This window comes from Chamaea fasciata, unplaced genomic scaffold (assembly GCF_029207755.1).
Source record: "Chamaea fasciata isolate MVZ Bird 193981 ecotype frontalis unplaced genomic scaffold, bChaFas1.0.hap1 SCAF_5, whole genome shotgun sequence".
NCBI classification, from domain to species: Eukaryota; Metazoa; Chordata; class Aves; order Passeriformes; family Sylviidae; genus Chamaea; species Chamaea fasciata.
This window is the reverse complement of record NW_027094090.1, coordinates 9,655,183-9,680,153: the sequence shown is the minus strand read 5'-3', so window position 1 is coordinate 9,680,153 and position 24,971 is coordinate 9,655,183. Positions and strand designations below refer to the sequence as shown.

At 38.2% G+C, this 24,971-nt stretch overlaps 1 protein-coding gene across 5 annotated transcripts in view; it reads right to left on the bottom strand.

The window, feature by feature from the left end:
• The window catches only part of CACNA2D1 (calcium voltage-gated channel auxiliary subunit alpha2delta 1), a 373,282-nt gene extending 351,348 nt beyond the window's left edge, over nucleotides 1–21,934 (bottom strand). For 3 of the 5 annotated variants that reach the window (XM_066182784.1, XM_066182785.1, XM_066182786.1), the window contains exon 1: nucleotides 21,342–21,927. In XM_066182784.1, the coding sequence (XP_066038881.1) occupies nucleotides 21,342–21,436 (95 nt within the window). In that variant the 5' untranslated portion in view covers nucleotides 21,437–21,927. Of the gene's footprint in view, nucleotides 1–21,341 lie in introns of all 5 variants that reach the window. The other 2 variants (XM_066182787.1, XM_066182788.1) reach the window with 1 other exon arrangement.
• Between the last annotated feature and the right edge of the window lie 3,037 nt (nucleotides 21,935–24,971).

The window sequence follows — 24,971 nt, the reverse complement described above, 5'->3', positions numbered from 1 at the left end:
TCTCTTAATAGAGATAATAATTTCAATTTTTAGAGACCTATTTGCTTGAAGTACCAACTCTTTCCTTTTCTTAGGAGAGGTATCTGAGTTTTAGCCTGGAATTGAAAAAGTTTTGTGTATGAACGATAGCTTTACAAAAAAGAACAAAGGGAGGTGTCAGAAGAGAACTAGGGTAGGGTTTTTTCATCAAAGAGTAATGTTCCTAACAGCTAAACTAGTTTCAATCTTCAACACAAAGAAAAACATTTAGAAACATGAGTTTTAAAAAAGTCTTTTTTTCCTGAAGGAAAGGAAAATGCGAGGCATTTGTCTGACCTACAGGTTCTGAGAGCCTGTAAATCTTAAACCAGAAATTACAGAAAAATGATACTATGTAATTGCCACAGCGTAGGTTTGCACTCAGACATGAGGATCACAGCTCTTCCTTGCTTCTTAAAACTGCCATCCAGCCCATCTGTTTTCTAAACCTTTCACTTTGGCAGCACTGAATTTGGCCTCTTCCATGGAACTCTTGCCATGAAGAATTCTATTTCATAGGATACAAACCCAAAATACTGCTGCACGAAAAGTATGGCGCCTCGCAAGAGGATGATTTTGTTCAGCATTACGTTTAAAAGCAGTGACTAGAATTCAGCAATGAGAACATATACTACTTTCATGCTAACAAATAAAATACTTGATATTCTCCAAGTCTGAGGGTATGAAATTGCTTAAATAAAAATTCTAGTAATGCTAAAATACTATTAAATTAGAGTAGAGAAAACCTTTTAAAACTATCCAGCCCTCTGAAAAACAAACACTTTGTTTGCTTAAGGAACAGCCATGTAGCTTGGGAGGATAATTCTTTTGTATCACGTAAGATCCAAGATCTCCATTATTTATACAGCTAGCTGTTAGTCACAGGTCTGTTTTGAAAACAGTGAAGGGCTCCTTCTCTCTGTGGGAAAATCATAACTGACTGTGCTTTTGTCAAGATTTATACTTCTAATCTTTGACTCTGCTGCCTGAAAAAGCCTGAAGCTTGTGTATAATCCCCCCAACTGCTCTGGCCAGGTTCTAATGACCAGCATAGAAAAGGGAGATAAAACCTTCCTTGTACCCAAAATGTATATACAAAAGTGAGTGGCACTTCAGAAACTAGCTCAGCATAACAGATTATCCACTCTGCTTCTAGAGTTCCTCCTCTCTTCATTTTGACAAACACATTTGTGTCACTATCAGCACTGCAAACCATCCCTACCCAATGCTACAGAATGCCAGTGATTCTTTTTGTTCCATATATTTGCACTTCAAGAACAGTATTACCAAGCATGTAACATGACCAGTTGGTCTATTTTTATCAACAATCTTAGTCATTCTGCTCACAAAGTACCCATGTATCCTCTCTGTAACCCTCCTAGATCTTTAATCCAGTATAGGCACTGTTTCTTATCCCCAGCTTCATCTCAGGAAATAGCTATATGGATAGAAATATCAAAAGATAGATAGATAGATAGATAGATAGATAGATAGATAGATAGATAGACAGATAGATAGATAGAACAAACAGGTAGAAAAGAAAGGGGTTTTTTATTAGAAAGATAGTTTCCTAACTCATACAAAATAAATGGTTTGATTTTGGTTTTTTTCCCCCTTATACTAAACAGCTAGGAGCTGTTTCAGTTTGAGTTTTCCTGAATAAGCTGCTTTTTTTTTTTTTTTAAACTTTTATGATATACAGTACAAAATGGAAATTTTTTCACACAATTCTGATATGGACCTGATTTAATGTTCTTGAGGGTTAATGGAAAAATCATTCAGTTCGATTTTTTATTCTATTTATAAAACGTATCTGGAGTACGAAAGCACAAAGGTGAAAGTAGAGTATGTGGATTCTGCCCTGGATAAAGGGCAAAGAAAAACCATGTAGACATACAGCCACAACACACTCCTGTATGTTGTGACAATGCTCATGAGAGAGACTACCACCTTTTCTGTCTAGTAAACATCAGGCTGGTAAGATAAAATTCAGAAGAAAAGTTCTTGCTGTATTCATTAAATGATGTGCCAAAGGCAGAAAGAATTTAGTCAGGTCTCTAGCAAGCTGAAAAAACCCCATCCTCCTACAGTGAAAATAAATTTGGAAAACTGAGGAAAAAATAAACTTCTGGCTAAAAAAAACCCCATAGTGCTAAGTGAAAAAAAAAAAAAAAAAGACTGAGGAGAGATTAAAATTCTAGGTATTAGATGTACAAGAATTTTCAAAGAAGCAGTTCTGCCTTCCAACCTGGTGGCTTATATCACAGCAAAGACATGTTTGCCTACACCTGTAACTGCTGGTTACAGCTAGAACTGTAAGAGCTCTGGTAGCTGCATCATCAGCTTATGGCAACTCGTGTTTGCTCCTTTGAGAAGTCACAGTCAGATTACATGAGTTCACACTGAACAATAATCAGTTTTTCTTAAATGCAAAACGTAAAGCTCATAAGAAAAACTACCAGGCTTCAGGGCGTTCAAATTCTGATCTGTGAAATGTAAAAGAGCTTCCACCCAGAAGGCACATTAGATGCAGTTTGGATTTTCAGGTATAAAGCTTGAGACTATCTGCACTAAGAGACTTAGACTTATCCCAGAATCCCTTGTGCCAAATCTGAAAAAGCATCCTTCCATTGGAAATGTGTTCTGTCTTATACCATTTTTCCTTTTCTCAGGGCCAGTCTTGCTATTTCACCTAGCAGCCCTCTTACTTCTTTCTGGGGTTTGAATCATGCTCCACCAACCAGGGAAGCAGATGTTCCAGACATGGCAGAAGCTTCCAATAAACTATACCAATTTATAGAACAGTAAAAAAAGAAATAGAGAAGCAGGTTGTTTCTCATGGGCGGGTATATAAAGCCCTGGTTGCCAAAAATAAAATCTTACATAAGCATAACAAACACATGCTATATTTTGCTACAGAATTTTCACAACCAGACAGACCACATGTAACCACTACAACTATCACTAAAAAGTACTACTGCCTTTCTGAACTACATAAAGGCACTGATGTCTCTTGTGTCCATGTTTAACAAAATGTTTAATACACTAGAATATTAGAATTGTATTAAATAATAGAAGTGTATCACAATCATAAAACAAAAAATCAAAGCATTTCAGTATGAAAAAGGGTCTTCATCACATGAAACTCACTTGCCACAATTAGGTACTGAATTACTGTCTCCTCCTCTGTAGGCTGTGAACGATTTCTATGAATATTAATAGAAACTGGTCACAAGGAACAGAAAGAATTTGAGACATCTGCCTACAAACTAACAGAAAATGTTTAAGTTGTCTTTAATGCAATGTTGCAGCTCTTTTTTTTTCCCCAAATATTCTACTTAGAACTTTTTGCAGTGGTAATATAATAAATTTGGCCAGCTAATTTTTGAGAATCAGTACTTTTGTGCTGACCTCAACCACAGGATAAAGAAAGTAACATAAAGAAAAATATCTCTTTGTGTTAAAAATACTTTTAGTGAGCCCTATAAATATTCAGTACTAAGACACCTCCATTTCTCACCACATGCCTAATTTCTGTGTACAGCAAAGTAAATCCCAGCTAATTAGTATGTTTGCATTAAAATTTCTTCTCATAAGAAAAAATTCATAGGAAAATGTGCAGCTACTTATGTCTGAAAGTGTGTTCATCTAAAAATTGGAGACTGTACTTACACCTAGTCTTAGTGTTGTCCCCAATGAGGTACTGCACCATTAACTAAACTGCTAAACCAAGGGAGTTCTTTAAAAAGCATTTATTTCTCCTTTCCATTGCAAGAGCCTTTCTTGACAACCATCATTTCTGAAACATGACTGCTAATAGTATTCTTCACACTGTAGGATAATCAGGGTTTTTAAAATAATTTTAAAGAAAGCTTGCAGTGGAATAAATTGATAAATGTTTAAAAGAAACACCCTTCTGGAGCTTAGCTGGTTAAGAGAAATACTAAATCAGTGCTTGCTGATTGCTGAAGCCAACTGACGGGTGGCTTCTATATTTAGGATCCTCCTTACACCTGTCAAGAGACAGAGAGAGACAGCCAGCGAAAAAGAAAGAGTGTGTGCACCAGAGCAAGCAATCCAGAGAGCCATCTCTTGCAGCAAGCAGCTAAAAATATAAGAAACAATGAGCAATAAAGAAAACAGAGCAAAATCTTATTATTTGTATTACACCGGTACTCTGTGACATGCTGTCAAGCAAGCACTCTGAACAGGGTACAGACCTCATTAGTTATCAGCAACTCCAGCTCCTACAGGAAGGCACAGTGATACTCCAAGCTGGATGCAATCCAACTGTGTCAAACCTGGGCTCCTCAGGTGGATCCCTTTCCCTGCTGCTCCTTAGCCAAAAGCCTGAGGCCTTTGGAGCAACATTTGCATTCCAAAGTGAACTCCAGCAAGTATCCATCCCTGTGCTCAGCAATGTCACTGGAAATGGGCTTTCCAGCTTTGATTGGCATCTGCCTGAATCCAGGATGCTTTTCCTCAGCTAATCTGACTGCACTCCTCTCTAAGTTGATGAATCATAGGTACATACATGAACATAAGAAAAATTAAGTAGTTTCTTTAAATAACACTATGCAACCAATTAATAAAACAATTCTATTCCAAAGGCTTCAGATCCCCTCTTTAACAGAGTAACAGTACTGCATTTCAAATGGAAAAGCATCCTTCCAGCTGTAGCAGGAACTTGCTTTCAACACATGGATGCTACCTTTTTCCCACCTGAGATCTACCACTCCTTTCAAATTTTTGCTCTCCTGGTAAACAGAAATATTTGGGTTTATACAGATTAGGGATAAAGAAATGACATTGCTGGGAAGTAGAGAACATCATTCTATTTTTACACATATATTTAAATGCTACATGGCAATTCCTAAACAAAGAAACCAAACGTCACCCCACCTCCCCTGACTCATAACAATCCAGGTAAACCTTTTAAAAAATATCTGATGCAACCTGCATTCTTTCTCAGAAAAGGAAGCCAAATGGACTTTAAGTATTCCCCAGTGTTCAATAAACTATATCTATTGCTGGCCAAGCTTAATTTATGCTTCAGTAACTATTATTTTCTCAGAAAATAAATGGAAAAGCCTTTTTTCCCCATCAATAGCAGATGAAATCCATATTTATTTGTTAAAAAATAACAATGTGGGTGTATAGGTGTAAGAAAATGCTCAGTCCTCATGAAAAATGTTAAATACTTCTAAATGTGGATGTTTCAGTTTGGACACACAGCATAGGAAGAAACTGCAGAAATAGCTCTGACTCTTCTCATAAGTAACCATAATTATTTGCCTACCACTAGTAGTAGTTTTAACCACTAGTCAGTAGTTACACTTATCTGCTAAGTGTACATAACTAATTTTTATGTAGATATTAACTTTAATTACACAGAGGCAAGAGGCAGGTGAATATAAAAACACATGGAAGATAATGAACTTGCATTCAGCTCAATAAAGAGCTAAAGGCTCGCAGAGGAAATCTGTGTATGAACCACACACACGTCCAGTAGTTCTGTGTACCTTAATGTCACAAGAGTAATTTCAAACTGTATAGGGTAAAAATTATGGGTTTGCCTGTTTCAACATGAATTTTGCCATCTACATCCATGTATTTCCCCCATAGATTAAAAGACAGAGGATTTAATATTTCAATCCTTTGGAGAAATTGGATGATTCAATACTTTGGAGAAAACAGAATTCAGAGCAAGGGCACGTCATGGTGCCTGGCATGGTGCAGAGTGGCAGAGACGTGTGGTGCAGATCAATTAGCAGAGGCAGAGATAACCATGCCTTATATCTAAGGTCACACATTCACTAGCTGCTTGGAAAAGAACTTTATAAATTTAGGTTTGAAGTACAGTTTATATTTTTGAAAAACTTTTCTTTGTGCTTTTTGGTTTTTTTTTTTCTTGAAGGTCATGCAGATTAATATTTAATCTTTGTAATTCTGCAGTTAAGAATATGCTACAAGTTATCCCATACTTCATAATGAGGAAATATGATCCTGCTGTATAGTCTCAATAACATTGCTAGCACAGAGAAATACAGCAAAACATGTATCAAAAATTACAACATATCACATGCTACTTCCACCCAAACCAATGGATCTCAGTGTACTCATACATAGGATGTGAGCCTGAACAGCTATCAACATTTCACTGAAACTGAGAAACAGAAATTTAAGTTTCTTCCACTGATCACAGTCTGAAGGCAAAATGGGTCCATACTTGATACACTGTAAAAAATAATGTATCTCTTTCAAAAAATTAGCTGTGCCCCGTCCTACAAATATTTTCTTCCTATCTGTTGCACGGCCTGACTGTTCAGAAATATTCACATGCAAAACCAACTGCAGCGTAACAATCCTAAGAGAAAGATTTATGAAGTTTTATGAAGTCCAAAAGGGTGACAACATACATTTACAAAGCACTAAGAGCATTGTAGTAAATACTGGGCAAACTACTGCTCTGTCCTACCTGTCACTAATGGAGTCATCTATGGCAGACATTACACCATTCTCCTGGGTACTAAGCCATGTCTCTCCTATATTGATAACTGCAATGAACACATAGGAGGAAAAATTATAGAACCACTTGGCTGTCTTGCGTGATGTTAGAGGTGCACACACATTAGTATACACAACATTACCCCTGCCATTATTTATTCCCCTACAGGTATTATTAGGGAAAATGCTCAGGAGACATAAAATATACTGCTTTAACATTACTAGGGATGCTGTTTCCCTGAAAAACCTTCTGAATAAGGATCTCTGCCTCATTCTCATAAGTTTGTGTCACACAGAATCTGTAGTGATACAGGGACTGCTCCTTTTCTTTGGAGGTTTCAAGCAGTGTGTTAGTAAGAACAGAGACACACGTAGATGATGTGTGCAGTGCTGCTGTTGGAGATGTGTACACGGGAAAACTCACCTAGTCTGACATACTTCATTCAATATGTCAAACAGAATCATACACAACAGATTCAGCCATATTAGAGAACAGATCCAGAAATGCACCAGGGAAACAAAAAATGATGGAACAGATTATATTCTGCACATAATTTCTATGAATTTTTGAATTTTTTTTTACCACTCCTCAGGAAACAGGGGTTCCTGACCATTTCCACGGAGCTTTAGCATTATTTTGTTCCACAGCATAAGAACAGAAAAGGTCAAGCTTAACATCATTAAAAGGCATTCCCTAAGACAAAAGTGAAAGCTAATCAACAACACTCTCCTTTTCTGGAGTAGACTGGCAAAAAAGATAACATCTATAGAAGCCTTTAAAATAGTCAAAAAATCTTCTACTAAAAGAAGAAAACAGAAATAATGTAAAAACAGGCAGAATCATAGAACAGTCTAGGTCAAAAGGAACTTTTAAAAGTCATCTAACCCAACTCTCTGGAATGGGCAGGGACATCTTTAAGTGAATCAGGTTGCACAGAGCCCTGTTCAAACTGATCTGAAATGTTTCCAGGGAATATGTTTTATCAGCATCATTTAGTAATACTTTCTTCAGATCAAGTAGCTAATTCATTACTTGATCAAAAAATCTGAAATACTATAGTAGAAATATTTTATTTCATCTCATATCATGACATCATTCCATACTTACACCTTTCAAGTGCACTCAAAAATGAAAAGGTTTTTCAGTTTTTTCCTTTTTAAAAATACATCAGTTGAAAATAAAAAAGTTGGGAAATGGAAAAAGTGCTGTCCAGCTCCCAAGTAATACAGGAGAGAGCTTTTGCTCTGTCTGATTTCTCTTCAGTACAAATTTAGAAGCTTAACATTTCAGAAGCACCACAATAGCTTTTAGAGAATAGATCCACAAGATACTTAGTTGCAATATCAAGGCACTTTGTATATTTAATATGAATTTTCCTTACCTCAACTTGCAGGCTAAAGTCTGTGAAGTAGCTAATAGCCTGAATATACCTTCATAATTTTAATAGCAATAAGAATTCAGCCCTTTATTCTGCTTTGATACGAAATAGCAAAAATCAGCACTTACACAGCATATTACAAACAATTGTACAAGCAATTCTCCATGCCCCCTTGAATAATTTACTGATGAAAGAGAAAACTGTGTAAGAATAAAAAAGAAACAGACCACAAAACTCTCGTATTATTGTAAATAAATGCTTTGGAAGCTTGAATCCAGTCCCAACTTACAACTTTGAAGCCATGTAAGCTCAAATCAAGCCTAGTTTTGAGATGCATAAAATTGAGCTTTTCTTCTAAAAAGAAAAGGTAAGCAGCAATGATAACTATAACATTTGTGCAGAGGCACACAAGTAGTGGTGAATTACTTGAGCTGAGAGAAAAATCAGGTGGCCGTTAGATTGCTGACTTTAAAGCTCCTGAGATTTTATTTTTTTACTGTATCATTTCAATATAATTTCAGATTCTCAGAGAACTACCCAAACAATGTAAAATAATGATAGTTCATTGTAAATAGCCCTTATTCTTGCATTGATTTTGTTTAGATAGACATTGAGTGCTAAAAGGATTGTGTAATTGCTACGCTCTGAAAACAGACAGCATTATCAGCCAAGAAAACCTTCATTAGTTCATTATCCAATTTTCCCAGGTGAAAGAAATGTTGCATGGAGAGTGTGTGTCTGTGTCAAATCACATAGAAACAAACCACAAACTGAATCTATCTCAATTACTGTTGAATTAGAAGCTCTATTTCACAGCAACAAACAAAACTGTGTACCTCCTGCAGCCTAGATTTGCCTACCAAATATTTGTTTAAGAACTTTGGAGCAAAAACACTCTTAAAATACTGCAAGTTTTGCAGGTTTTTTGTTTTGTTTTGTTGGACTTTTTCTTTTTTTTAGGGCAGGTTTCTATTAAGAAAAAAATGGTTTAATTTATTAATGTGCAGACATTGTAAGAAGGTTTCATTATAAGTAATGTAGAAGTGCTGTATTTTAAGCAGTCTTTGAGTGATATTGCAGATGATCCTGGTTCGCAGGTTAATTTTTTGTCCATTAAGAAAGCCTTAAGTAAGTTCTATTCAAATACACATCCCTTAGTATCAGTGTAGAAAATCTGGATCTGGTACACAAGAAATCTAACATGTAAGGTACCGAAATTTTTTAATTTGGATGTGGTTGCTTAGAAAATTACTGCACAATTAAAATACAGAGCTAGACACACAAGAAGTTTGATTTTTTTCCAACCATGTAGGTACCTAGAATACAAGTATTTCTCTGGTATATTGCTGATATTTCCTGTTTGTTAATTTTCAGGAGAAATTCCAGCTAGAAAATAATTCCTGCCCAGTGAGAGGCTGTACCCATTACTGAAGTCACACAGCATAAAAAAATGGCAGCAACCAGCACCCTCTCTTTCTGCAGTGAAACAAGGTCCTAGCAGTACAAAGAAATACGAACATCTCAAAATATCTCTTTCAATTGGATATCTTTATCATGGCTTTTAGGTTCAGAGAATAGCTTTGTATAATAGTTTACTTTCAATCCCAAAGGCAAATGCTCCTACACTCTCTCCATGTAGGGGCAACTATTACTAGTTTTACATTACAAAAGACAAGGTATTTCCTTTGCAGCTTTACCAAAGTTATCTACAAAATCCACCAGTCATACAGTGGGGTTACATTTTGAGTAACATTTACAATGAAAGGTGTTTCCAGAAGACAAAAAATTACAGTTGGTTTTGTAACTGAAGACAAGATCACAATGAAGATATTATATGGAAAACAATTTAAGGTTTAAGACAGTTTTTATCTTGCTCTTCCTAGTTTTCAAGTGTTTAATCTTTATAACTTTTTTAAGTTTTTCCAAAGGATTTTTTTTAAAACATTGATCATCATTTTATTCCATTTACACTTTATTCCCACAAAGAGTAATGGGACAATTGTTGAGTCGAATACTATCCACAAAAATGAAACAGAGCCCCAGTTAATGAGATGTGTGGAACAAAATATTCAATCATCAATGTTTAACCTGTATTTGCAACGCTGAAAGCATCACTAATGAATACATAAAGTGTTCGTAGAAGCATGGATACATACAAGAATAACTGAGCATGTTTGTCCGAGACTACCTTGCAGGCCACAAAAGTACTTTATTCTATCAATAAATGGACTTATGAAAGGCAAAAAAATGCTATCAGCAAAATATCTGCAAGCAAATTATTGTTCCATACATCCACTACAGTATTTTTTTATGGTCAATTGTTAACCAAAACTCTCACCATCCATGCAAGGAAGTGATGGGTGCTTTTAATCCTATTTTTGCAGGCTGGGAGAGTGTATCTATACAAGGAACATATATAGAAGTTAAGACACTGGCCAAGTGCTTCTATTAGCAAAGCAGCTATCATATCAGAACTTCACCCTGTGTCCCCATAAAGCATCAATATCATCTTTCAGAGTGAATCCAGCTTCACTGGAAACAAATATAAAGTTTGCGAATTCCTTGCTGATTTTAATTCTACTTACCCAAAAACTCAAGACTTCCTGCCCAAAGATGAATGAAGTACTCAGTTGTGCACAATGAGGGGCTAAATTAAATTACTTCTATTGTTCGTACCATTTCAAATTAAGCTCTAGAGCTAATTGCTTAAGAAGAAAACAAAAAAAAACAAAACAAAACAAAAAACAAAACTACAGAAAAAAAGCACATTTGTGAAAGCTGCTTAGAGTAAACCTGCACAGTACTAGACATTGCAGTACTTGAAAAGGAAAGTATTTCTTCCTTACAATTCTACACTTTTATTTAATAAAATCATGCTTCTTCCTAATCTGGGGTAACATTTTTCAGTGCCTAAGAACAACGTTTTTACATGGACGCTTGTTCAGTGTGGCACAGACAATGAAGTGGTGTCAGAGCTTATCATTTAAATAGAAGACAAACGACCACATCTAATATCACACATGGTTTCCTTGGGATATCTTACTACTCTGCCCTGCAAAGTCTAATAAAATCATGTACTACATTTTATTTTATGTAATTTTCCCAATCAGGCCTTGACAGTGATGACTCATTCTGTTGCAATGAAACCTGTATGTGTTTAATCAGAATTTTTTTTTAATGTGGATTCATCCTTACACTCAGGACTTAAATGATACAGGACTGATACTCATTATGCTGAAATTACACTGGTGGAAAGAAGGATGAAATTGGGTACCCAACCATTTCCAAAGGTATTTAGAGTATATCATAGACATGTTCTTAGTCACGCACAGATCTCTCATGTATTTCTAATCAGTCAAAAGAGACCAGATTCTGCCTTCAATTACCACAAACCTTTTCCCTCTGTGTTTATTACAGTAAAATCTCCTTAAGATACGTTCCTGCACATATTACTGATTCTCTCCCAACTTATACACCTACTACATAATCTTAAATATGTTCACAACAGATAAAAAAAATCTAACCAAGAAGATGATAAGACAACAAAAGTGGCTTGGTAAATAACAAAAAAATGGTAAAAACTACATTTCTATTGCTACTGGCTGTAGCAAACAAAAATAATTGCGTTAAAAACGATGTTTCTCCTGCTTGAAATCTTAAGAGTCTTGGTGATTGAAAGGTATTTAGTGGTTGCTGATGATCATTTTACTGCCACTAGTCTGTAAACAGAAAAAATTATGCTTTTTCCTACTATCTTTCTTGTAGAAAGAGGATGCCGTGCTTTACTAAACACATTGATTCATGCAGGATGACAATTTGGGTGTCATTCCCATTTTAGAAATGGAATGAAACCAGCAGTCGCCTATGCTGCGGAAGAAGCAATAGATCATGTTAACGAACTCGCATCACACACCCTTGTCTAGTATTGTATCTAACTATTGCCTCTTTTCCAAGCATGAAATATTCACAGCACAAATTTCAGAAAATCCCGGGATCCTCAGCTCCCAGGGCTTTCCACAGTGGAAAAGGAATTGGCACGGCTGGCGAAGGAGTGCAACGAGCGCGCGGTGGAGGCATGAGTCACATACTGGCTTCTCTTCACCATTCTGTCTGCAGATTTTTGCTGACTCCTCTTAGTTTCTAAAAATGCTGTTAAGCTTATGTTTTGCAATCTGTGTACATCCAAGAAGTACAGATCTGGGGATTAACTTCTTCCAGATCTCCAGATCACAAGTTACCAAAAGAAGCAGATATGATGGTAACTTTTCTATAAAGATTCTATTAAAAAACCACTTTGAGAACCAGGTGAACCAGAGGTATCATCCATCCAGGAAAGGATTTGTCATGCAAGTTTCTGAGGAAAAGTGGGAATACAGCAAACACACATCTTAATAAATTAGGCTTAACAGCTTAACACTTTTCAACTACAGAAGGCTTTAGAGGCATTAGCTAACAAATTAATCTTGACAATAAACCCTTGCCTGACTAAATGGTAAGATATTGAAGTTTCCTATTTTAGTGAGAGAAATTAATATCAAAATCTAAGGTACAAAATTTGAGAAATAAGGCAAAGCGAGGCAGATAATACTAAAGAGAGGCTTTGGATGATAAAGGTACACACAATTCAGAACCTACATCATAGAAAAAAAATTATGATAAAATAAATCACAGTCTATTGATTCTTTTTTTCTCTTTTTTCTGAAACTGGTGCCACTGAATTAATTTCTAAGAAAAGTCTCAGATCAAGAAATACTTCCTGTATTAAGAAAAACACACACAGCTAACCAACCTAACACGGGATTCTTCAAACAGAAAATGAGGGTGCAAGAGGGTTCATTGCTCAATACACTTAGTTCCATCCCTACATGAATTATTCTTCACTTTGGCCTGTCTTTGAAAAAAAATCTATAGAACTTGATACACCCATATGTAAAAATAATAAAATTACAAGTGAGGCTAACAGAAAAAATGGATGTTCAATAAGCTCTGCAGAAACGACTCTATTTACCAATGAATAGTATATTACATATTTTATTTTATTCTACTTAAATCAACTGCAAGAAAACTGCCATATACTGGGGAAAAAAAGGAACTTCTGCATAAACATCCTCATGAGAAATCACCACACTTCTGGATTAAACTCACAAAACAGACTTTTAAGGGCAGAGCATTCCCCAAGTAAAGAGTATTGCCTCCCAGTATAGGGCTGTTTTTAGGATCCACAAGACCTCAACCAAAGAGACTACCCCAGTCCTCACTGGAGGAAAATTATTATTGTGAGGATTCATTTAGCAATTTACAAAATGAACCATTTTTCTCAACACTAGTCCACATCAGAATATCATTAATTAAAAGTTGCCTTTTAGTGGACTGTTGTACTTATCCCTCAACATTTTGACTGGTTTGACAGGACATTGGATCTACATGTGCAGGAGTGACCTGTAAGACTCAGCTAAGGACTAATGAGAACCCTAATTTTATAATTCATACTTCCTGTCATCTCTTTTTCATTACTTTTCTCCTTCCTGCAGTGTTAATAACACAATTCATCCATTTCAGAGTGAAAAATGTTTCACTTCAATAATCTTTGATAGAACAGCTCCCGTGACTTAGTTCCCTCCTATGGAAAAGGCTGGAATTTCTATTCAAGAGTCAACATATACCTAGTGTGGTACATTTCTGCTCATTTCAAGAATGAAGAAAACTTCCCTTTTACTGGTTGCTTAGGACTACCTTAGTGCATAAAGAAAAATGCAGCACGGTATTAATAGTGACAATTTGGAACAGTGGCATGACTTGATTTAGGTTTTAGTATTGCCACCACCCTTAGCAACAGATCTTTTGTAACCTTTTTTTTTATGCTTACCTGGAAGAATATTTAGTCCATGCTATCAAAATATAATAAAAACCTGAGTAAAAATAAGGGCAGGAGAGATATCACTGGGGAACATTTTAAGCTTCTAGACCAGTCTAGTGGGAACCTGCACAGGCAAAATAGGAGCATTTCAGTTCAAATACTGTTTGGATGAATCAATTCTAGCTTTTCTCTTTTAAATAAAAAAATCACACAATTTATCATCTGCTACAAAAACTGGACTGTGGACCCAGCAACTCCTTTGTGTTCTTGTTTACTTCTCAAATCAGGTCAAAAGTGAATCAGATTTTATTTTAACTAATAAATTGGGAAGACATTGCTCACAGATTTCAACTGAAGCATTCTATGCTGAAAAAAGGACCACTAATATAATATATACCTCCATGATACATCTAATAAAAGCTGTGCGAAAATTATTCTTAGTTCATAGGATCAATAGAACACTTTTTTAAAAAGAAAATCACCTTCTTTCTGCATTCCTGGGTGAACATTCATAGTCCTGGAGAAACAAAGGAAATGTCAAAAAAGGAAAATTCTTAAATCACTATTTAGAATATCTGTTACAAAATCAGACTATAGTTCTTACCCTATCCAACTCTCAAATGAGAGGGAGTGAGAATGTAATTTAAAGAGGGTGAAAATCCAATAAATCACTTTTTACAGTAGTCAGCAATATTACAACTTCATATTCACATTCTACGGTTATTTCAGGCCTGCCTCAGATTATAAAAAAAAGTCTGATTTTGAATTACTGTAATTAACTGCAAAAGCTTGCTGATTTGTTGATGCAAAATAATGTCAATCATTTTCATAAACTTGTTAGAAACTTTGTAAATAAATAGGGAAAAATGACACAAGGAACAGAAATCCACTCTTTGTCACCAGTTTGCTGTTGGCATGCAGAGAAAGGTGTTGTAAGGACAGGCATAAGCAAGAACCATGGTCCTCGACCTGTCATCATCAGTGTAACATTCTCAAACAGTGTGCCATTCTTGTCACGGTGGCTATGAAAGAGAACCTATTTTACATTTCACCCTGAACACTTACTAAGTCTGGAAGGAAGGAGAAAAGAAAGGAAGGTATGAAACACTGAGTTTGCTTAGAAGCAGAGGAGGTAAAAAAATAGTTTGGAAAGCAGTGGAGAAGGAAAAGAAAAATCCCTCTTGAGTTGAATAGCTGCAGGCACATGCCATTAATTTTAGCTATTAAAAAGTGCTGAAGTGTATTTTGAAAATCTTCACTCTCGGACAGATTTTTCTGAGAGTATCAATGGGACTTTTTCATTCATTCCAGGGTACAAGCAACACAGTCTGGCCCTAAATTGAGAATATATCACCCATGAACATTACTGAAGTAGAAGTGCAGTTGACAGTAATTTCACTATCAGTGTTAGGTATTTTCACCTTAAATGTGAGCCGCCCCGCACCACTACTGTGTCCATTTCACAGTACTGTGTAACATTAAAATCATATTCTGCAAACAATATTCAATCCAGTTCTCCTTACTACTGGAAATCAGGAGGGAAAGAAGAATCATAACTCCCCCTAAAGCAATGACCAATTTGCTACAGTAGGCAATGGCACAACTGATGCAAAACTCGGCTCTTGGTCTGATCCTACAGAATAGAGAATTGCCCTCTGCCTGTTCGAGGAAAAGTTGAGTGGGATCAGGCTCTTTAACAGATTCAGCAAGAGAGATAAATCAGAGCTGTAATCTCAAATGCAAATCATTTAAGTATTCATTGATACCTGTCTTGCAGCAACTGTAGTGAGAAAGGGCTAAGAATGATCTAAGACAGAACACGCTGAGCTGGAAGCACAAATGCAGTTATTGTTGTGTACTTCTTATTTTCTGTGCATTTTCAAGGTGCTAGCAAGGGTGTTTTTTTTCCTAGAACACTAAGGACATTGATCTGTCATTCTTTTTATCAAGAAGTCTGGTTCAGCATTTGTAAAAAAACATAAATTAATTATGGTGTCTGGCTTTACCAAATTGTAGCTATGGTCCAGTAATTTTATTCCAGGGTTGTTTTCTGGTAAATTTTTTCTTCTATTAAAGGAAATTGTTAACAAGGCACTAGAAAAAAAAACATTTTCTGGCATCAAAAATATCACCTTTTGTCACAAAGGTCTTTATGAGCACTCTAAACACAACATGCAGCTCGAACATAGGGATCAAAAGCCCAGGTACTGCTGCAAAGAAGCACAGAACAGTCTGGGGCTCAATTCTACTTCTACTATGGTCAACAACAGAGAGAATGAGTCATTTTTCTCTACTAAAATGCTTCTGAACTGCAATCCCTATCTCACAGAGGTTTAAGTCAAATATTGGTCCAGAAGATAACAGTACCTTGGATACGGGATTCTCGCAGAAGGCAAGAAAGGATCAAGGCACAACCATGTCAGTTACCAGTGGGCAACCAGAGTCTGGGTTGTTTCTTTGTTACAAAACATTACAGCAGTAAGAATTTGGCCATGCTTCCATCAATTTAAAATGTTCTGCTAGATAAATATTTTTAAGATCTGTACCACTGGCCTTCTATTTAACAATGAATACATTTCAGGCTAATGTGCTGCCAAGCTCTAGATCTCTTTCTAGCAGCTGAATTCTTGGATAAAATCATTTTGCAGGGTATGAGCAATGCAGTTCTGAAAATAGCATCACTGCAAAATGAAAGATGGCAAGAACCTCTATAATGCTGATTTACTTCAATGAAATTTCATCTTTTATGCTTAGTATCTACTTTGATGTTTTCAGCTAATTTTCATACTTAATAAAATGTAAATCTATAGACTTTTTTAATTCTGAGGCTCCAGCATAAATACCTAGGAGAGAAACAAACAAAGAAATTGCCCATTCACAATTTACATCATAAAATATGTAAAACAGAAAAATGTTTTGTGAATCCAAATAATTTGCATTAATCATCACCACATTTACAGGAAAATTAAAAAAAAATGAAAAACAACAGAACAAAACAAAAAACCACACAGTCAAAAAAATCTCACCAAAACACCAAAATAAACACCACCAATCAACAAGCTGTTTCTCACTTATTCTAAGTATGTTTCCATTAGAAGAATGGATTGAAATAACACTCTTTAAAATATCAGTGGGTTTAAGCATCTTGCATAATGCTCAGCATTTAGACATGTGCTGCTGAGAAAACATTAAGAGGTGATATTGCACTTCCCTGATTCTCAGTAGATTACATCTTTTGGCTCTCTTTCCAATTCACTGTTATGAAGGTACACTTCAGTATTTTTTTTTCCTAATAGTGAATATTTTTAAATAAGTTGAGGAAAAAAAATCAAATGAGAAAGAGTCTGATATTTTATAATCCATTAATAGAGCAGTCTTTTCTAATTAACATCAGCAGCTAAACTGATATTCTTCTCTCACAGACTTTAAGCTATAATGGGATTTTATGCATAGGAGAGGTATCAAAATCCCTATGTCCGACAGTAGAAACAGATGAAAAGAAAACATCATAAATGTCACCGATCTACCTTTGGTCACTGATGCATACAGAAAGTGATGCTGAGACTAAGCCCAGCCACACTCTCAGCAGGACCTACACTTGTTAGGTCCATGTGCAGAAGCCAAAAATATGAATGTCCCAGTTGTGCAAGCCCTAATTCATATGACTCATATAGACTTCCCTGAGTTGTCCTAATGACACCAAAACAGTAAAGATGATTCATGCAAGTAAAAACTGGAAACACACAACTTCTTTTCTAAAAATGTCTTCTCTGCATACATATAGATATTTGTTCATATGTATACTATTTTTATCTTTATATTATCTTTATCCACCAATGTTTTACACCAAGTTATGTAAGTGGCAGATCTGTCTTGAATATAATATTTAATGTAATAGATATGTACAGAACAAGTGACTGAGGAGGAAAATATGTTAAAAGATAAAGGAAAGAGAGAAAAGGAATGGCAGAGGAAAATTGGAAGGGGGATCAAAAAAAAGACTTTAAGATACATGCACAATGATGTAGTAACAGTCCCACTGATTCTGAAAGGCTTCATCTGTAAGTTTACAAAAATTAAAATTTGCTTAATTTGGTTTTTTTTTCTTTTTCTTTTTAATCAGTTCAAATAGGTTTATTATCAGAAAGGAGAATGCATATCTTTATGCAGCACATTACTCACTACCAGTAACAATATCAACACATGCTGTGCCAAAAAGATACTTAGGAATTAGAAGATATACTTAAACTCAAGACTATCTGTCTTGAGGCAGTATAGAGAAAAGAACAGAAATAAACTGAGTCTTCTGCTATCATTGTCAGGCAACATATAAACCGTGTAGATTTAATAGTATGTTTTTTTCTGAAGTCTGCACAGATGTGAATGATAAATATATATGGCTACAAAAAAAAAGTGCTCTGTATACTGTGACAGCAGTAGTATGGTTATAGCACCAGGAGTACTATATACAATATTCTAATCTATGTACAAAATATCTGCTGTGTTGCAGGTGTAATTGAAGGACTTGGAGTTGCTGTGTTAAAAGTAAGAACATAGTATCTTGTACCAACAAACAGATCCCTAACACATGAGACATTTAATATGATACACTTAAATGGAATGCAGTATGCACCAATCAGCAGCTAAGCATTATAGCTCAGATCAAGACACAATTACTACTATACTTAAATAGTTTATTAAAGAACAGTCTTCAATACTTGCAGTGAAATATTTCAGCACTGGAAACAAGGAATGCAATACCACCTGCCCAGATTTTCAGTGAAATATTAATGCTACCATTTCATACAACACAAACCTGCACCTGAAATTCTCTGTATTTTGCTGTGTAAACATATCAGTGCCTTTTTGCCTTATCAGAGAATTAAAATTAATCAAATTACTGAGATTCTATCAAACAGGCATTGCATAAACCTTCAGCATTTCTTGCTAAGAATATTACACACTTCTATATTATTATATTGGTGATAGAGACTTCTGAATGCTTTAGTAATTACACATGTTAAAATATTTATTAATGCAGAAGAAACAGATGACAGAAGGAAAAGTGATTGTACAATAATGAGTTGTTGAAGAAATCATATACTCTGTAGCCCTGAATATGCACATTTTTCACACAACAGCTAGGAAATCCTGCTTCCTCAGACCAACTTTTTCACTAAGAGAAAAAAGAGACTGAAAATAACGGGGAGAAAGCAGATAGCTAAGCACATAATATCAGCAAACCTCCAGTTCTTCAATTATTCACATCCTTCTTTTCCTTTATTCTCCTCTCCCATGTTTTTTTTTTTAACTCCTATTTTTAATATTCTTAATATATATTATATTTTACATTAAGAGCATTTGCGTCACTTCTTTGTTCTTCCCCATTAGTAATTTTTAGTAAGAAATGAAACACTGCTGTCAAGTCTTAAAAAAGAATGGAGAAATTGTTTTCTCCTTCACCTGTTACATCATTACTTTTTGCTAAGTAGCTCTCCCTGCATCAACCTGTTGTGTGCTGCCTTCTAAACAAACTAAGCCTTGCTTGCACTTTGGTTCCATTTCAAAGGGGAAACAGTACTATGAAGGATTCACAGTCACTACAGATGGTTTCTGCAATATTTCAATGGAATAACAATGAGAAAAAAACCCAAAGAGAGCCAACAGCAAGTAGATTGTGCAGTACATGGAAATGTTGATGACTAACATAATATTCTGAATTACTTTATCATAGGTATAGTTATAATTAAAGTTATATGTTTCACTGTTGTCAATTTCTATTATCGTGACTGTCAATAAAGGTAAATTCAGAAGGAAATTAGCAAAAATAGATGGGGAGACAAAACCAGTTTTGAAAGAATATCACATATTCTTATGTTCAAAAGCGATCTGGACTTTTATTTGTAATCTTTTTATATGATATTCTTTTAATTTCACTGGGTTCCATTTTTCTTTCTCTTTTAAACCCAGAAAAATCCACACAGAAGATAAATTGTAATTAGTTGTGTACGATAACCTTATCAGCTCAGTGAGAAACCGTAAATACAGGAGCTCAAAAAACCGTAAATACGGGAGCTCAAACACAAGAAAACAATGAGTTAAAAAGCCCTGGGTTTGTATTTTGCTACACTTGCTTCAACATGGCACATCTTTATAAACTGCAGCACGAGAATGTTTTAAAAGGTAATTTTTCCTACAATGAAAGGCTGTTTTTATTCAACTGAGAAGATGCTAAGTGGTTATTCTACACTTATCTTTGTATTCCTTTCATTTAACAGCGCGAGCATCCCTTTGAGTCTTTCATAATGGAACCGATACTCAGAACTGAATCCAATTATAAGAACCTACCGGCAGTACTAATTGGTGAAAATGCATTGCTGGTAATTACTGCAACGCATCCTTCTGCCCAGGAAGAACGACAGCAATAAATTCTCCCCAGTGTTAAACAACAAGGAAAGACTACCATTAGCACTGTTTTTCTTATGTAAAATGCATTAAAGTGAGTCATCCACTTAAAAGTTACCTACTGGTAGCTTTAACCCAGATTCGGGGACTAAGGTAAGTGCTTCAAAAAAACCAACCAAACAAAAAGAATATAAAAATAATGAGGTGGGAGAGAAGAAAAAGGAAGAAAACACGATCACATAGTGCTTTGTCGTGGATTTTTTTTTTTCCTATCTGTAGGCGAATCTTCAATATGATGCATTGGCTTCCTTTTGCCTTTCTTTTATTGCATCATTATTATTTGATCTTTGCACTGCTCTGGGCAACACTTTGATGCTAATATTTCTGCAGTGCTTTAAAGATTTCCATCTCAGGGCCAAGCAAGGCGCCGAGCTGCGTGCACCGCGAGCATCCTTCAGCTCTCGCGAAGGCATTTCTGAGAAGTAACGATCTGCAAGGCCAAGGCTGAAGAAAACAGTTCTTTTTAGCTGTGTGGTTTGAAGCGTGCGGAAGCCCCTCCGGCGGGACCCAGGAGCCCGCGGAGCCACCGCAGCCCCCGTGGGTGCGCTGGAGCCCGGCCAGGCAGGAGCGAGCCGGGGCTGGGGCTCAGAGCTCCCAGCCGTGCCCGCCTGCCCCGCTTCCCGTGCGGCCGCGGAAAGGCAACGAAATTCGCCTTCCGTGCGGATTTTAATAAAATCGCCAAAGTTTTCAGGTTGTTGGGTTTTTTTTTAAATAAACAATGTTGAAACTCCATCCAGGCTGGAATAACCTCTGTGGGAGGAAGGGGCGGACTCTGCGTAACTCGAAACTTTCTTCACGACAAGGATGACCTGACGGGGTGTATTTGGGAGCCGCTCCGGAGCGGGATTCCGAGGCGAAGCCTTTACCTCAGAAGTCCCGCCGCCGGCCGTCACCGGAGCTTCCCCCTCCCTGCGACCGCCCCAGCGGGACCTTCTTCAGCTACCCTGACTCTTTTCTAAGCAAAAGCTGCCGAAAACCTACAATTTTCCGCGATCGTCACTTTCCGCCCGGTCTAACTTGATTTCCCTTTGTATTGTCGCTGTCCCTGGCGCCGACAAGCGCCCCCGCCCCCGCCGTGCCCCCGCCCCGGACCCCCGGACCCCGCTGGGACTTACGTGGTGGCCGAGGGGAAGGGTCCCTCCGAGGAGTGGTTCATCACCAGGGACTGGAAAAGTGTCAGGCTAAAGACCAGCAGCCAGCCAGCAGCCATCTTCCTGATCGAAGATCGATCCCCCTTCCCCAAGTCGGCAAGACGGCAATAATAATAAATTCAATTATTGTGTGTGGCGGTGCGGGGGGGGCCGTGGTTCTTTAAAGCCTCCTCCGCTCCCCCCACCCGCCCCCTCGCAGGAGGCGCAGCCCAGAGATGCGCGGAAAAGCGGGAGCGAGGCCGAGGGTGGGGAGGAGGAGGAGGAGAAACGATGGAGATCTGTGGGTGGAGTGGGGGAAGAGGCGAAACAGAGAAAAGAGAGAGAGCGAGAGATACTCCACTCTCCGCTACTCCGGCAGCAGCTCCAGCTCCATCTGATCCGCCGCCATCAGCGCTACTTTTGTAACAGATCCTACTCTGCGTGTGTGTGCGCGCGTCCTTCCCTGATTTATTCCACTGATTGCAGAGCAGAAAGAGGAGGAGAGAGGCAGGCGGGGTGGCGGCTCCTGAAAGAAGAGGAGGGAAGCAGGGGGGTAGAGTTGGAGACGGGCAGATCGCTGCCGGCTCCTGCCTTCCCTGCCGGCAGCGGGGAAAGTCGGGGCGAGCGGCGGGGGCGGGCGCCGGGCCCTGCGGCGGCCGCGCTCCATACAAGGCTCCCAGGAACTCCCGGCCGGGCCGCCCCGGGGCCGCGCTGCCGCCGCCCCGCCCCGCCCCGCGCAGCCCGCACGCTATTTTTAAAACCGCTTCGTGCCTTATTTTAATTCCAGCCCTCCCCTCCTCCCTTCTCGGCGGCGGCGGCAGCAGCAGCCGCCGCACATAGCCCGTGTGCCACCAGTCTGGGCTGCGATTTAAATAGATATTCCGTGGATGCATCTATAAATGCCGCTCCCTCTCCCCGCGGCCGGCTGGAGCAGCGCTGCTCAGCCCCGCGGAGCCGCCCCCGCCCTGCGCGACGTCCCGGGCCCGCGGCGTCCCTGAGCGCCTCCGGAGAGCCGCCCCCGGGGCACGGCCGGGGGTCCGCGGGCTGCACCCCCGCCCCGCCGCATCGCTGACCCAGAGAGTCATCTCAGATCCCTCTGGGAATTCAGAGGACGCATTCCCTCTCCCCTCCTTTCGTTTGCCCGTGTTCGCGCACACCAGTCTCTGTGGCAACTATGCGCTGTCGGTATAAATGTAGGAAGTAATCCAGGGAAACATTTCTCAGTTTATTTGTTAAAGCAGTTAAAAGTTCAAGGACAAATTTGATTTTCTTTTCGGTCTGTGGGTTGGTTTTGTTTGTTTTTTCTTTGAATGTGCATACATATTTATATTTTGATACACTTACTTAGTTCAACAGGTGAAAATGAAAGAGCAGACCCAGTATTCATTTTGTTTTCACGTCCTTTGTATTTAAGGATCACGTCTTGAACGTATTAACTCACAACAATTTCTATAAAACAGGAAAGTGCTCATCTCTATTTTAAAGGTGGCAAAGGGATCAAAACTGAGATGCACAAATGAAGAATTGAGTGCTCACATTGCCCGGGCTCAAAGCCAGCACGATATTTCAGTTGCAATCTGTAAAGCATGCAGTCACTCATCTACATTGTTTCTGGATTGGAGCTGGCACTTGGGAGATGGTGGGAAGAACTCCCAGTTGTCTTCACCTATCCACCTACCTATAGGTACGTAGGATTCAGGGTTTGGATGCAAGTCTGAAATAGCATTTTCTAAAATGATTCTGCAGCCTTTAGACTCAAACAGTCTGAAGAGTATCTAAAGCTCAGCTTTTGTAGGTCTCCAGAAGCCTGACAATTTTGCCACGTGAAGTGGCCGTGCTTTGGATATTTACCTGTAACTTCTCACCTGAGTACCTCTGCTTCCCCACGGGGATGTCAAGGGTACCAGCAAGTCATGGCCCTGTGGCACAAAGGTCCTGCTTCACGCGAGATATATCATGAGGAGATCTGGGACAGAAAGATGGTGGAGACTGGATTAAAGTCTTAGAGAAATGCACAGAGGAAAGGGGCTGGAGATGTGAACTAGTACAGGTTGCACAAGACCACAGATAAAGTAATTTACTTAGCTAAAGCTCCTCATTCTTGGGCTCTGACACTAAGAGTAGCATTATCAGTATCAAGTTAACATCAGTTCAGTTATGAACATGAATACTGAACAAAAATACGGATTCTGGTCCTTGACAGGACTCTGAAGTTTGGCTCAAGATCATGCCTAAACCCTGCTGAGTTTCCAGGAACCAGATGTTCCTCAGTTAGTTGTGCCCCAAAACACTTACAGTTTTGCAGTGGGCAACACAGTAATGGATTAACACTGGCAACACCCCTCCAGAACAAAAGGGAGTGCCCCTCCTGGCTCCTTCCCTACCTGAAGGATTGATCATATGCTCTTCTCTTCTCAGCAGGAAAGTGTTCATGTTAAATTCCCAGCAGTTCCAAGGGCCAGTTGAGCAAGCAGTGGGCACTGAGATGGGAAAGAGGTGCTCTCCCAGGAGAGAACCACCTGGAGTGGGCAAACAGAAAAGTACTGACATGTTGGTGTGGATATAGAGAGGGTGCAAGTAACTATGCAAACACACACAGGAAATGGTTTCAGTAGGTGAGAATTAGCAAGATCACCCTTACTCATGAGTACCATTTAAATATAATGTAAAGGACACCAGAAGATCAGGGAGTTATAATGTAAAATAATAAACAGATAAGTAAAGGGCTACACAGGAATATTTCTCTCATCATTAGTATAATTTTCTGTAAGCTTACACTTCTGATGCTTGTAGAGCTTCTTAGGCCAATAATTACAGCTGCAAATAGTTCCAACAACAGTGCAATGGAACTGTGCAATGCATGGCTTGGTTGACACCCCACCTAGTACTGTAAGGTCTGGATTAATCAGAAGTAATCAGCTGAAAAGTGAAAAAGATTCTAGAGAAAATATTGCTATGATTTAATAAAATATTCAAAGCTTCCATTCTACTGTGCTATTTACAACTACATATCAAGATCCTCTGCAGGTTAATCCTACTGTGGGCAGTGTAAGTGAATGCCTGTGGAGCTCACTGAAACTTGGGGATGAAAGAGAGAAGTTGTCTATTATGTGGCTCCAGCATGGAGGAGAAATACACAGGTTAGCTCCAAACAAGCTGGTTGAGGTGTGAAAGAACAGTCAGGGCTGGAAAACGGAGCTTGACAAGGGATGTGGCATTCTGAGAAGGTCTGTGATAGACAACTAAAGATCAACTTGCAAGCTTTTCAGGATTTACAAGTAAACTTGAACTGAAGCCCAGTTTTGAGAAAAGGTGGAATCAAATGACAGTTTTCCTGTAAAATTAAGTAAGGCTGGAAGTCAGGTTTTGAAGTTTTGCCTTTTTTGAATCTAAAACTCAGGATTCCAATGCCAGCCTGAAGGATGAGGAAGAAAAGAAAGCAGGACTTATTCCAAGATCAGTTTGTTATTTACTAATCACCCAGTCTTTGGTACACCTAATTATTTATGGCCTAAAAATTCATTAATTTTCCAGGTTAATCTTTAATAAGGATGCAGAATTTTTAGAAATGGTGATCTCATCCTACAGCTGTGTATGGACATGAGTAATAGGCCT